Genomic DNA, 14,273 nt, shown 5'->3' with positions numbered 1-14,273 from the left:
AATCCATCATTTACTGCAACTCCTTAGGAAAAAACTGACTGGTTCAGTCTGGATGTGAATTTTCAGCATTAAATTACCAGTTTATGATCTTGGTCGATGTAATAAAAGAGGAATTTATGTTTGTTTTGATACAAGATCACTAGAAAACCTACAAATGTCAAAGGATGATCATGATTTTGTGAACACCCTATCTTCTGGACAAACTAAAGGTGCCAAAATGGAAACTTGTATTAGGTTTTTAAGTTAACAATATTTAGCTAGGCAATGTTAGGTAGGTGATCAAAAAATGACACAATGGCGCTGTAACAGCTCAACACTAAATGTATCCTTTTTTTTGTTGTTCTCTTCAACAGACACAAACGACTGCAATCCTCATCCATGGTATGTACCGTTTCCTGCCTCACACACTCCTGTGGCGTAGCCAAACCTTTCCCCCCTTTTTATCCGCGTCTCCCTGCCTCCCTCCTCTCCACACTTCACACAGACCTCGCTCGCAGGCTGGAGAGGGGGTGAAGGGCCGCTAAAGGCAGTGGAAGTTGTCCTTAAATCAAGCCTCAAAGGGGCATCTCTCATAGGAGGAGGCTTGGATATTGAATAGGACAGAAAGAGGTAGGAGTTTTAGGGGGAGGAGGACAAGAGTTCCACCTACCCCATGGTGAATGCAGGTGGGGGGTGGAGAGGCAGGGGGGGGGGAAGAGTGTACGTGTCCATTCTTCCTGTGCGACCTGGGGGGGGGGGGGAAGCTGGGCTTTGAGGAGGAATGGAAGAGAGGCATGAGGAGGGGAGGGGAGGGACTGGACACGCCTATTAGCATCTGAAAGGTGGAGGCTTATATTGATGAGTTGAATTGAGCTTTGTGTCCCCCACTCCCACTCCCACACACACACACACACACACACACACACACACACACACACACACACACACACAATGTGCTTTGTTGCAGCTGGAAAGGATGTGGCTCTTGTACAGCCTCATCTAATTGTTTTTTATTTCTTTCCTTTTCTCAGTTACAATGGCGGTATATGTGTGGACGGAGTCAACTGGTTCCGCTGTGAGTGCGCACCTGGTTTTGCAGGACCAGACTGCCGAATCAGTGAGTAATGACATACTTTATATATAACACACTCCCTGATGCAGTGCAAAAACCCCAACTAAAACACTTTGAATCAAAATCCTGATTCACAAGACCATAATGTAGCCATGGCAACCTGGTATGATTAAGAGGATGGATAGGTGGAGGAAGGAAGGAACAAAGTAAAAAGGCGGGGGCGAGGAGGAGATGGACACATTGACAAATGCAAGACCGGGACGCCGCCCTCTCCCTTTTTCTAGGTCCTTTAACGCCTCAGGGGTCAGAGGTCGTCCCTCCTCCATACTCACACAGCCACACAAACATACGGAAGACAAATTACCCAGTGACCCTAAAATTCTTCTTCTCTGCTCTTTTGTTTTGGCCGGATAGCATTCACCTTTTCTGTCAGGCTTGAATTTGAGTGTTCTCATCCAGACTGTGTTCGTGTGAAATCTGGACAACAATGAGCGGTGTTCCCAGTGATTTTGATGAGGAGAGTGTCGTTCAAAGAGCTGTGAAAATAACAGCCGGGTTGGTTTTTAAACATGTACAATTTTGTTATTCACGTATAGAAGAAATTAGATTTGATTCAAGCCGTACAGCACCTGGCTTTATCCAATAATTGATTTCGTGGTGTTATTTTGCCCAAACTGGACCAAAGGTTACCTTGCGAGTCAGCTGATCACGCAAGATCACGAGATAACACAAGAATCCATCTTTTCAGGCTTCAAGTTATGCGCTTGTGGCTGAACCAACAGTGGTTTGGACCAATCAGCGTCCTATGAGGAACTCCGGGCAGCTACAGGCGTGGTTTAGGCGTGACGACAGCGAGAAGTTAGCCTGTGATAGACGGCGATAGACAGATGGTTCATCCAAACACCTGCCAAGTAGTTCCCACCCTTTTCCAAGGACGACTTCTCAGATGGTTCCGCGTAATAAACCAATTGGCGTGTCAGGTTAGACCGAAGGGATCACAAGATAAATCTAAAGGGTGATGAGATGATTGACAAAATATGGAAGAAGGAACAAAATGGAAAGAAAGAACACTCCTACCAAAGAAAATGTGGTCCATATGTTCTGGCTTTTCTCAAATCTAAAATGTTTCACCTCTTCAGGCCTTTCAAAAACTACTCTGAGAAGTGAACATCTAATGCTTACAGCCCATAAACATTGCGACCAGTGACAAGGGGTCACAAGTAGGAATTACTTAGCTATAAAGGGTCATGAGCCAAAGAAGGCTAATAAATCTGTCTAAACCCAAATCTTTCTCTCACAGACATAAATGAATGCCAGTCTTCACCCTGTGCCTACGGAGCCACCTGCGTGGACGAGATCAATGGTTTCCGCTGCATTTGTCCGCTTGGAAGAACAGGAACCCGATGCCAAGAGTGTAAATACATTTCTTCCCTCTGCCTTGCTCATTCAAGCCTTCAAATTTACTCAATAATTCACTCCACCTTGTTGTTAATGTACAAAAATTTGGACTCATTGTCTCATTAAAGCGGGATTTTAGGTGTATTGATTGATCCTTTCATTTAGTCACTTACTACTGCAGACCTCCTGTCATGAAAGTTCAATATGTCTCTTTTCTGTCTCTATGTATAGTCATAGGAATTGGGAAGACTTGTCACTATGCTGGGCTGCAACTTCCGCACGGCAGCCGCTGGGAGGAAGAGTGCAACAGCTGCCATTGCATCAACGGCAAAGTAGATTGTTCAAAGGTAACATGGCACTTCTAAACACACTGCCAGCAAATATCTGACGCTCTTCACATACACACAATCACTCGGTTTATTGTCTGAGCGAAGGAAAAACAACAACAAGCAGTAACAGTGCCCAGATAGAGGACCTTCAGCTGCTGATCCCATGGTGGATCAGTTGCTCAGATCAGTTGTTCCCAAAGTAGGTGCCATAATATGTGTTCAATTCCATTTACTGTTTGGCTTTTTTATACTATTTCACTACACTGTATGTAGTATGTATTACATGCTGAAGCTAAAATGTCATAAAATCCATGATTATGTAACATTTTAAAGCATGTTGACGAATCCGACAAAATGTGCAGTTTGGTCAAAAAGACGAGGTCTGTTTTTTAAAAATCAATCATCTGAGTCATGGTGAATAATCAGCGCTTTCTTTGTCTTGCGTAATAGTAAACTAAAAAAATGTGTCTCTTCTGCTGTTAGGAAAAAAAAAAGTAATTTGAAGACGTCCTCTTGGGTTTTAGGACATTATGATTAACATTTTTCTCCATTTTCTGTCATTTTATCAAACAATTAATCAAGAAAATAATCAATGGATAAATTGATAATGAAAATAATCATAAGTTGCAGCCCTAAATGAGGTGATACCCAGCATTTGCTAGTTTTCACGATAATGCAACATGCAGGATAATGCCAATATAAATGTTACACAGGGTTTCATGTGAATATTTTTGACCCTGTGACACCAGGTGGTGTGTGGTCGTCGTCTCTGCCGGCTCCAGTCATCAGGCCAGGACCAGAGACAGCAGTCCTGCCCAGCTGGACGGGCATGTGTGGAGCACAGCTACCTCACATGCTTTACTCCTCCTTGCCATCAGTGGGGGGTTTGCTCCATGGCAAGAACCTCACCTCCACAAGCAACCACCAAGTGCCAGCCAAACAGTGGGCATTTGGACAACAGCTGTGGCCGCATAACACTTGTTTTCAACAGAGACAAAGTACCACCAGTGAGTCATCTCTTCACACATTTTTTTTTTTTTTTTTGTTCCAGTCTTGCAGTCTTTGACAATTTTCCAGGAGTGTTTTTCATATTGTTGCTGATCAGTATATCCGTGTGTGTTTCCCCTCAGGGAACAACCGTGGAGAATATCTGCTTTGAGCTGAGGTATCTTCCTGACACCCGAGGTTTGGCAAAAGACCACGCCCTCCTCCTGCTCTGTGACCTCTCTCATTCGAATCAGGATGCTGTAGAAGTAGCTATAGTAAGTGAACGATCCAAACTTTGTTTTTGTTAGCCATACTCTTAAGCAGTATCACCAAATACTTCTCAATTTCATCTGAGAAGCACAGTGTTGCAAGAAGTTCTTTATCCCAGTTTGGCTGGCACAGTTTTAGTTGGTTGGGACAACTAACTCAGAAGTGTCCCCAAGCAAGACTACTCTGTGGCCACTTATGCAAGCTATTCAGTCCCATACCTGCTATCATAGCCTCTTGCATTAAATTAGAATTTGCAGGTTCATATGTCTAAAAGTAACAGTCAAATTGACATATTTTGTCTTCGGAGGCAATCTGAAGTAAAGTTAAAGGAATAGTTTGACATTTTGGGAAATGTATTTATCCTCATTCTTGCTCAGGCTTAGATGACAAGATTGATGTCTCAGCTGAAATGACACATTGAAGTGAATAAGATGTAAATAGTTGAGATGTTGGGAGTCGACTTAAAGCCTGATCCTAGCTGTTTTATCTCATCTCTTCCCTCTTCTCTGATTTTGTTCTTAGTCTTTCCAGCCAGAGGATCTACCAGACCACAACCTAATCCAAGAAACAGCCAACACTATAGTGGGCACCTTGTCAAAGCGGCACAACAGCACCATAATGCTGGCAGTCATTGAGGTCAAAGTGGAAACACAAGTCATGCCCCCCTCAGTGGGTGAGTAATCATTAACAAAGGTGTCCCACAAGGATTTGTTATGGGCTCCTTTCATTTCCTGATTAGTGACTTACCACTAGTTAATGTGCAATAAAAATCTACCTTTGAATATGTCATAGTTATTCTGTACAACTTGAGTCATGAATTTTGTCTGGAAGTGATGTTTGATTCATGTCTCACTCTTGTCTTTTCTCTCCCTCTCCAACCTCTCCTCCCATGTACATCTTGATTTTAACAGACTACCTGGTGCCTCTACTATGTATCGTCTTCTGCTTGCTCTTCCTTTTCTGCATCATTGTATGTGTTTGGTGGACGCGTAAACGGAGAAAAGAGCGTGAGAGGAACGTGAGATCAGCTGCCGACGACAGCGTGAACAACCAGTGGGAGCCGCTCCGGCTCGTCGTGGGACGTCAGCAGCAGCATCACCAACAGCAGCTGAAAGAAAGCAACAGGGAGGCTGAACAGGAGCGCAAAAAGCTCATGGGCCCCTCCTATCGGACGTGTGATGAAGGGGAGGAGGAGGAGACGGAAGGCGAGCTTGAGCTCGAGGAGGAGAGTGGCGGAGCAGAGGCAGGAAAGCAGCCAGTTTATAAGTACTCTAAGACTGCAGTGCAGTCCAGTGAGGGAGTGATCTGTACCATGCACAGCTCCAGTTCACCCCTCAAAGCGCCCCACCGGACCCCAGGCTACAGCCCCAAAGACAACCGCTGGAAAAATGTCAGTGCCGTCTTGACTGGTCAAAAAGACCTCAGAGACCATTGTGTATAAGAAATTTAAAGGACTTGCGAAGTGAAAGCGAGAGAAGCTGCAAGGCTGTCGCTATTCTTTTTTTTTTTTTTTTTTGGACTACTTTTGGAAAGAAAAAAAGGCTTTGTGCTTTAATAAGCCATTCTTTGCTTTGTTTTCATGTTTTTGTCAGTCACCTGAAACGATTTTTTTTTCAGGAGGCTAGAGCACAGTGAACATCTTTTTTTTTTTTTTTTTTTTTTTTCGCTTCTGTTCACTTATTTTTCTTTAATTATGTACAGAAGGAGCTGAAATGTAACAATTTTTCAGGAGGCAAAAGAAGCCCTCCACAATTTTTTTGTTTATGGATTTGTCCCATTTAAGAAACGATGAATCATCGAAAAGGAGAAAAAAAAAAACAACCTGTATAAAGATTTTGTTTGTTTACAGATTATTATGATTTTGTTAAATTGTCAGTGGGCTCCTGTTTAGTGTCTGTGGGGGGGGGGGGGAGGGCGGGGGGCAGATACAAAATAAAGGGACAGTAGAGGAAGGGTTTTGAGGGAAATGGACTGTTGCAGCCACAGTAACAGAGAAAACCCTCCCGTTACTCTCTCTTCAGCTCTTTCCAGATTTGCCCACCGATACCTGTGGCCGTCATGCGCCAGCCTTACCAAAACACTTGGCCTGGAGGGGAGAGGGGACAGAGACCCCAGTGCCTACTATGTGGCCTTCCATTTTTTTTCTCCTGTCTCTCAGTTGTCTTGGCTGAAAGCTCTGTTTGAGGATTTTTTGCAGTATTTGAGTTGGTAGCAAGTGCCTTTCTAAGAGCCCTGTGGAGGCTCCAAGTCGCGCTGCCCAGTTTGACCTCCTTGTTCTCAAATCTCAAAGGGATATAAATGTACATTTAAAGAGTTCAATTTCACAGCAACGCCATTCAAGGTATTTGATCAAAACAGAAATGAATACTCTGTACATATGTGTAAATACTAAAGGAGTCGCTGTGTATATTTGAAATAAGTAACTTAAAGACAAGTCACACATTTTTTTATTATTATTATTATTATTATTATTATTATTGTTATTATTATTATTATGATTAATATTATTTTTATTTTTTTTACAATGCCATTCCTTTTATTTATGCCAGTCGAAATAGGCAGGTTTTATAACACTTCATATCCAAAGTTCCACGGTTAAGAACCTTTACAATGAGGTACCACCTATGAAGGAATTTCTGAAGGGTTTATAAATGGTTTGTCACAGGGAAGCATTTCCTTTCCCAGTCACGTCAACAGTTGTGACTGTTTCTTTAGTGCTTTTTAGTTACGCAAAGTAAATCTGTGATGCACGATTATGCCCTTAGGCTAAAATATTGCTACTTTCACTTGCAATTTTAATGATTAAACAGTCATCATTAATAGATCTGATCTCACTCTTCAGCTCTCTTCACGCTTTAATTTTGTATTTCTTCTATCAGCTTGATTAACTTAAGCACGTTAGTCTCAATCAGCAGCAGCTGGACAGCAAAATCTGTGTGTTTTTTTTGGGTGCAAATAAATCCATCTTGAGTACTCATTTTTTTTGTTGTAAAGAAAACAGGTAGATAAATAGGTTTCATAAATATACTACAAAATAAAGTCAGACTGCTGCTGCATTGCTCTTTATATGCTGAGACTTTCAATCATTTTGCTGTTATGGCCACTCCCCCATTAGTGATGTCACAGCAGGTGGTTTGCCACCTTCTGTCATGTAACTAATTGGGGTGTTTTGTCCATAGAGAGTGGAGCAGCTGTCTTCTTCTACCTTATTTGATGGAGTTATTAGTTACCCTTTTATTCTTTAATCCTTTTTAACTTACTTTCTTTCTAGTAGAAGCATCAGTTTTGGTCGGTCAATCATGATTCAGTTAAAGTTTCAACAGTAGCTTTTTGGGGTGGCGTTGCAAAGCTGCCAACATTAGAGCCTTAAAAAGTTTTTCCCCCGCAACCATTTCTAAACCTGTCACAAACCCTTTTGTTTCAGGTGCCTCATGCAGGTGTGTTTTGTTTTTGTTTTGTTTTTTTTAAGTTACCAACTCAGTTCAAAATGACTTGTCTCACAATTTTACACCATCATATTTTCTGTAAATGGGACGCAGCAAAATAAAGAATTAAAGATGCATCACTGCTGGTGTTAAAAGCTGAATACGCATATTGTATACATTTTATTCTACAAGGGACATAAGTTCATTTTGTACAAAGAGAAAAGGTTTTCATTCTTTTAGTGGATGTTTCATTGTTCTAAATAATCATCCCAGTTATTTATTAAAGCAGTTTTGACACATCTTGATCATGCTTGTAATATTTGGTTTACAATACAGTAACACTGGAAAAGCATCCTCACTGCTGACATGTTAATGTACAAGAAGCATCAGCCAATGGGAGACTGCTGTGCTGGACATCCACACCAAACCACGTTATGAGAAGAAATCTTGACTCACAAGAATTTTAACTCAAGTTCCACTAACTCAGTTGTTCTGGAGCTTTCGACCATGTCACACAGCCTTCATAAGCAGATGGAACTTGCTCAGATTTCATGGAATAATACATGTACAAACTAATTAACCATTATTTTAAACACTTTTAGTACCTTTCCTCCATATTTGCCTAACCCTTACAAACTTGCATACTACTCAGGTCAAATTTGACCCATTTTTTACATTTGAGAGTTGTATAAACAGCCCAAACACCATTATTTTAGCCTGAAATTGTATAACCAAAATAAACAAAACTGGAAATATTTCAGCTCCTCTGTTTTTGTGCAGTTGATACACATTCTTGTACATCAAGGATGTTCCAGGCTAAATTTGACCTATATTCAAAAATCACCATTCAAAACTGTTGTCGCATTCATTAACATTAATTATCATCATTATGGCTGTTATGTTCTCCTATTTTATGTAGCATAAGACCATAATATAGTGTGTCAGTGTTTTTATTCTTCATAAACCGTGTAAGAGGTAAAAGAATACACTTGTCTCTGCTCTCTGAAAGCTTAATTAAGGATTAATCACCCGTTTTTTAGTGGTGAGGTATTAATGAATGAAAAACAGATTTGTGGTTCAGAAGTATGGTATAGAGACTAATTATGAGTGGGTACTGTGAAGGGTCAGAATATGAATAGTATGTAAGGGTTACAGTTATAGATTGACAGTTCACTCTTGACCATGGAAGCCGCAGCAAGTTTCAAATGTTTCTATTCGGTGCTTTTCAAAAATAAAACTCCATTCACCTCTATTGGAATAATAATGTTAATAATAAACTTTATACAACACCTGTCAAAACAGCATTATAAAGTGTTTTACATTGGAAAAAGCAAAAGTTAAGAAATTCAGCACTATATTTTCATGAAATCCAGCAATTAAAGGAATAGAGAATACAATAAAATAATAGAAAAACAGTAAAAATAGAACACATAAAACAATGTGGAACTGGAAACATAAAACTTTGGGCTACGGTTAATAAAAGTCTTCTTTAAAAAGGTAAGTTTTAAGAAGTGATTTAAAAGATGTCACTGATTCTGCAAACCTCACATCTTTCTATAGCTGAGAGTCCCTGACTGCAAAAGCCTTGAGCCAGGACATAAACAGCCAGAGGACTTCTGCCTGAAGATCTGAGGCTGCGTTCTCATAGGGGAGCAATAATTCAGCAATATAACTAGTCCATGAAGTGCATAAATTGTAATCAGTAAAATCTTAAAAGGGGCATATCATGCTTTTTCTGTTACTTTTATACTGTTATGTTGTTGGATGTCTTTGTCAAGTTCTAAAACTTGAGGTGAACATATGTAAAAATGCTCCCTACAAGTCAAAAGCCAGGGCTTCAACCTTCAATTTGCAAAGTCACTGCTACTTCCTCTCCGTGATGATGTCACATTGTTCGCACATGCCCACAAACAGCCGTCTGTTCTGCAGCCTTTGTTGCTAAGGTTGTTCCATGGGCTGTCCATCTTCATATTTCAATTGGATCTTTGAATTGAATAATAACATTTATTGTTTGTTTACGTAGCCTCCTGAGCCTCCAGATGTCTGCCGAGGGGCAGGTGGCCAATCAAAACAGAGCTGGCTCATCAAGAGAGAGGCCTGAAAGAGACAGGAGCTAAAATGGTCTGTTTCAAACAGAGGCTGAACTGAGGAGCTGCATAAAGAGTCAGTAAAAGATAAATAAGGAGTTTTTGAACTGTAAATCATGGAAAGATATTTCAGTAGAGCTCCAGAATAAAAATATAGACCTCGAAATGTGCATGATACATCCCCTTTAAAAATCAACTCTAAACCTGACTGGTAACTAGTGAAGAGATAACAAAATGGGAGTGTATTGGGGTGAGGGCAGAAATCTGAGACAGATATTTCAAAACTTGAGCAAATAAAAGCAAAACTATCTGCATGGCTGGAAACCACCAAGGCTAAGTGAAAAAATATATTGGGAAGTTGAGTGAACTGACCCTTTAAACACTTTGCCTACACAATAAAAGTGAGCTGGGAGTGAAATGTAGCTCTGCTCAGCTTAATAGTTCAACTGTAAATTTCTTTGTTGTGTCTTATATTTGTGCACACAGCAAATCAAAGTTGAACTCTCTACCTCTTCAAGAATTACAAACCTGTGAACGCCTGCAGCACTTGCCCTTGCCCTCGTCTATGTGAGCTGAGGACAGGCTGGATGGATCGATCCAATATCCTCACCAGCCTCCTCGCCGTCCTGCCATCACTCTCGCCACACCAATAAGAACCTCATCTCCTGTTCTGGGCCGATCCGGTCTCCGCCAATGGGAGGCTGGCGTGATCATCCTGGCCACATAAAGATGTGAATGTTTCATGAGTAATGTTATGATGCCGGGTGGGGTGGGGAGGGACACTTTTCCCACTGAATCCCATGGGTACCCCTGACTGGTGCTAATGGGACCTTCCTCTGTCGGAAAGGCCGGATCGACTTACGCAGCTTTGTCGAAGTGGTGGAGATGAGAGGAGCTGATAATGTTGTATATTAGCTGTATATGGATGACTGCAAAATCATTTACAGTAAAAGGTTTTGGTCGTATAGTCATTATATATAGCATCATTTGATACTGATAGAGATGTGATGAAAATGAACTACTTGGATATCAGAATATTATCTTTTGTCCCTGCAGAAATGCTTCTGGTCTGGTGCTCACATCAGCATTAATATAACATTATGCAGGTATCCATGCTAACATAGGATGGAGGTCCAGTCCCTGACTAGTAACAGTGATAATATTAAATGTCCAGCATTTATTGGCGACTTAACTGGTCAGATTGTGGCACCACCAAGCTAAGGCTACACTACTGAGAAATAAAGTTAAATGTGATGCTGATTCTAATTCTGAACCCAATTATTGTGATATTCTGTACAATATGGCCAAAGTTTTTGTGTTCCTTTTGTCTTGGGCTATTTTTTATAATTTGGGCTGGGCCCCTAGTTCCAATAGAAGAAATATACTATAGTATACAATGATGTTTTAGACAACAGTGTGTTTATTTATCTTTGGCAAAAGTTTGAAGATCTCGTCTTTTTGTTTCAAAGTCCATAAAAAATGGTTTTCCCAGTTTGGTATAGAAGGACTTCACTGGCCTACATAGAATCCTGACCTCAACCACATCCAACACCTTTGGGATTAACTGAAATGCTGAATGCAAGTCAGGCCTTATCAACCAACGTTAGTGGCTGACCTCATTATTGTGCTTGTAGTTGAATTGGAGCAAATCCCTGTAGCCAGGTTCCAAAATCTGATGGGAAACCTTCACAGAAGACTGGAGGTGAAATGTTCGGGTGTCCACATACTTTTGGCCATATAGGTTGGAGCCCTGGATCAAGAGTTACAGGTATTTTCGGTCAATTTCAAGTGGCTGTGAGTTAAACTTGCTAAGAGATGACACGAAAGTGGGGTTTACAACACGAGGACTATTAATGTAAGTGTCAGATTTTTGATTTTCATTCATTTCGCAAAATGCCTCAGACAAGAGCTTAAGAACTTATAATGAAATCTATGTTTGTCAAGCATGATATTTAAATTTTAGCTTCTATATATGGAGCTTGCATTTCCTCCTTCAAACATTCTAAACACCAAATAGAAACATTTGAAATGTTTTTTGATTTGACTTGACCTAAATTTAACCAACTTTTGTTTTAAATCCCATCAACCATGTATCTTAAGTTAACATTTAGGTTTTGTTTCAATTCCTCTGCTACATCTACTCACAAAAGATAAAACCATTAATTTCATATATTTCTTGGTTAGGTAGTCGGGGTGTGATGCCAAGTTGCCTTTGTGCCTGTCAGCATCAATACCCCACCACTGATCCCAGACTGCATCAGTAAACTGATACCAGATTCCAGAAGTGGCTCCTCACAACAGCCAAGGACATCTAAGTACACTGCATGTAAACACGTAGTACTACTACCCAGAGCTCAAAATGGCTGAAAGCATTCACAAGGAAAGTAAACAGGTAAAACATAGACGTGATGGCTTCATTTATTTGATAAAAGCAGAGAAGGCTGCAGTCTCTTTTATACACATGTGCATTTCCTGCACACACACAGACTGCAGTAGACTGACTGAATGTGAGATGGTATTTTGTGTGTGCCCCTGCTCTCTGTGGCTGCTCTGTACATCTGTTGATGTGGGTCTTTGGGACCATCTGACAGTGGAAGCAGCTGGGCGACAGGATTTTAGGCTAAGCCCTCCGTCCCTTTAAACACACACACACACACACTCACAAAACATGCCCCTTATGGGACATCAGGCTTGCACGTGCTGGTGGACAGCGGGCTGCAGCTGGCACTGTGGGGTGACTAAGGCAGTGGAACAAGCCACGGTGTACTGGCTGTGTGTGTTTGGGTGTGTGTCTGTGTGTGTGTGTGTGTGTGTGGTGGAGGAGTGGAGTGTTGGCTGGCACTGCAGGGGTGGGCACTAACTTGGCAGAGGGGAGGGTATGGTTGATGGCTGGTGCAGGGGGGAGTGCAATAGTGTCATGGCAGGTTTTCTGGGACAACTGCTTAGTGAGTCAGTGAGCGAGTGCGCGCGTGTGTGTCTAGATAAACAAATGTGACTTACATGATCTGTGAGGATAAACTGAGATGTTGCACTACAAAGGGTAACTGGATACAGCTCAGAAAACTTAAGAGAGATAAATGTAGAAATGTATTACATTTATATCTGCAGATAATGTGAGGAGATGGTGCAGATGGCATTGTGTTTACAGGAAAAGTGACGATGTATAAAAGTGGCACATGAATTAATGTTATTTTAATAGTTATCATCAGAACATATGCTCTTCTTCTCTGTCTTTTGTGTGAATGTAACCATAAAAATAGTAATTATCATACCTACAGTAGTAGCAAGTGCGGTGGCTACTTTATTTTTCATAAAACTTTGGGGTTTTGGGTTCCCTAAGAAAAATCTAAAGCTTTAAATTCTATATTAAGTGCAATTTATTATCTATTTTCTTGTATCAGACATATATGACATTAACTTGATACATGGAACAGTAACAATATTGCTTCTGATATAGACACCACAAATAATTTCTATCATGATGTTAGAACCAAAGAATAACTATTAATCTGAAAATTACATATTGATGTTTTAAAAAAATGCTATAAATGTCACCTTTAATGGACTTGGATTTTGTACCCTTCTTGCTATAACGCAGGGATGGGGGAATGGGATGGGAGTCTTTTAAAAACACACATGTTGGATTTTGCAAAACACAAGGAAAGGTCAAAGTGCAAAGGATGGTAAACAAACTATGAATTTGCATCTATTTCCATACATCTACCAGGAGTCCTTGTCCATGCATGCATGCTTGTACGCATACAGTACATATTCATGAAGCTCACACTGTATATCCTGCATATATATGACACACACATATAGCACGTTGACATTCAGACAGATGGAAAGATGGTGTGCATGAAACTGTGCCTTTTCGAGATCTTATCGTGTAGTTTTCCTTGCTATGTTTGCTGCTACATATTCCATGCATGTCTGTTTGTACACGCTCAAGTGACAGTGTGCAGTGCAACCCAACACCCTGCGCAGTGATATGCAAGGTCAATTTGCACCTCTCCCAGCCTGAGTGACATTAGGGAGTGTAAAATACCCTCAAGAGCTACACTGAAACATGTTACAGTATGCATAGTACAAAAAAAACAACTAAAAGCTTGAGAATTTGTGCAAAGTGACAGTGTGTAGTGGCTCTGAGAGAGTAGCGTTATCTGAAGTATGGAGGTAAATATTGCATTCATATAGGGATGCAACTGATTATTTTCATTATCAATTAATCTGTCAATTATTCTTGATTAATCGATTAGTTGTTTGGTTTAGAAAAATGTGAAAAATGTCGATCACTCTTTGCCAAAGCCCAAGAAGACGTCCTCAGATGTCTTCTTTTGTCCCGACCAACAGTCCAACAACAAGATTTTCAGTTTACTGTCATAGAAACCAGAAAATAGTCACATTGGAAAAGCTGGAACCAGAGAATTTGGAGATTTTTTTCTCACAGAATATCTCCAAACGAATAATCGATTATCAAAGTAGTTGCAAATTAATTTAATATATTTGACAACTAATTGAGTTATCAACTAATCGTTGCAGCTCTACATTCATAACTTTTAAAAACACAAACTCATTCTTTGCCAACAACACTGAAACTTTATCTGTCTGGCTAACAGGACACTGTTTGTGAAAGTGTAATCTTTTTGTTAAATGTTTTGTAGCTAGGGTTGTGAGCCAGGCCACGTGACATACTGTATTCCTGCAACAAATAAACAAACGCACC

General features: G+C 40.5%; 1 protein-coding gene across 2 annotated transcripts in view; it reads left to right on the top strand.

The window, feature by feature from the left end:
* Positions 1 to 5,608, top strand: part of jag2b (jagged canonical Notch ligand 2b) — a 51,193-nt gene extending 45,585 nt beyond the window's left edge. For both annotated transcript variants that reach the window (XM_044329484.1, XM_044329483.1), the window contains 8 exons: positions 354 to 381; positions 1,011 to 1,096; positions 2,352 to 2,465; positions 2,681 to 2,796; positions 3,528 to 3,785; positions 3,909 to 4,040; positions 4,558 to 4,708; positions 4,947 to 5,608. In XM_044329484.1, the coding sequence (XP_044185419.1) occupies positions 354 to 381; positions 1,011 to 1,096; positions 2,352 to 2,465; positions 2,681 to 2,796; positions 3,528 to 3,785; positions 3,909 to 4,040; positions 4,558 to 4,708; positions 4,947 to 5,476 (1,415 nt within the window). In that variant the 3' untranslated portion in view covers positions 5,477 to 5,608. The remainder of the gene's footprint in view (positions 1 to 353; positions 382 to 1,010; positions 1,097 to 2,351; positions 2,466 to 2,680; positions 2,797 to 3,527; positions 3,786 to 3,908; positions 4,041 to 4,557; positions 4,709 to 4,946) is intronic.
* Positions 5,609 to 14,273: the final 8,665 nt, after the last annotated feature.

This window comes from Thunnus albacares, chromosome 16 (assembly GCF_914725855.1).
Source record: "Thunnus albacares chromosome 16, fThuAlb1.1, whole genome shotgun sequence".
In the NCBI taxonomy this organism is placed as follows: Eukaryota; Metazoa; Chordata; class Actinopteri; order Scombriformes; family Scombridae; genus Thunnus; species Thunnus albacares.
The sequence above is the reverse complement of the archived record's forward strand: the minus strand, read 5'-3'. Positions and strand labels throughout refer to the sequence as shown.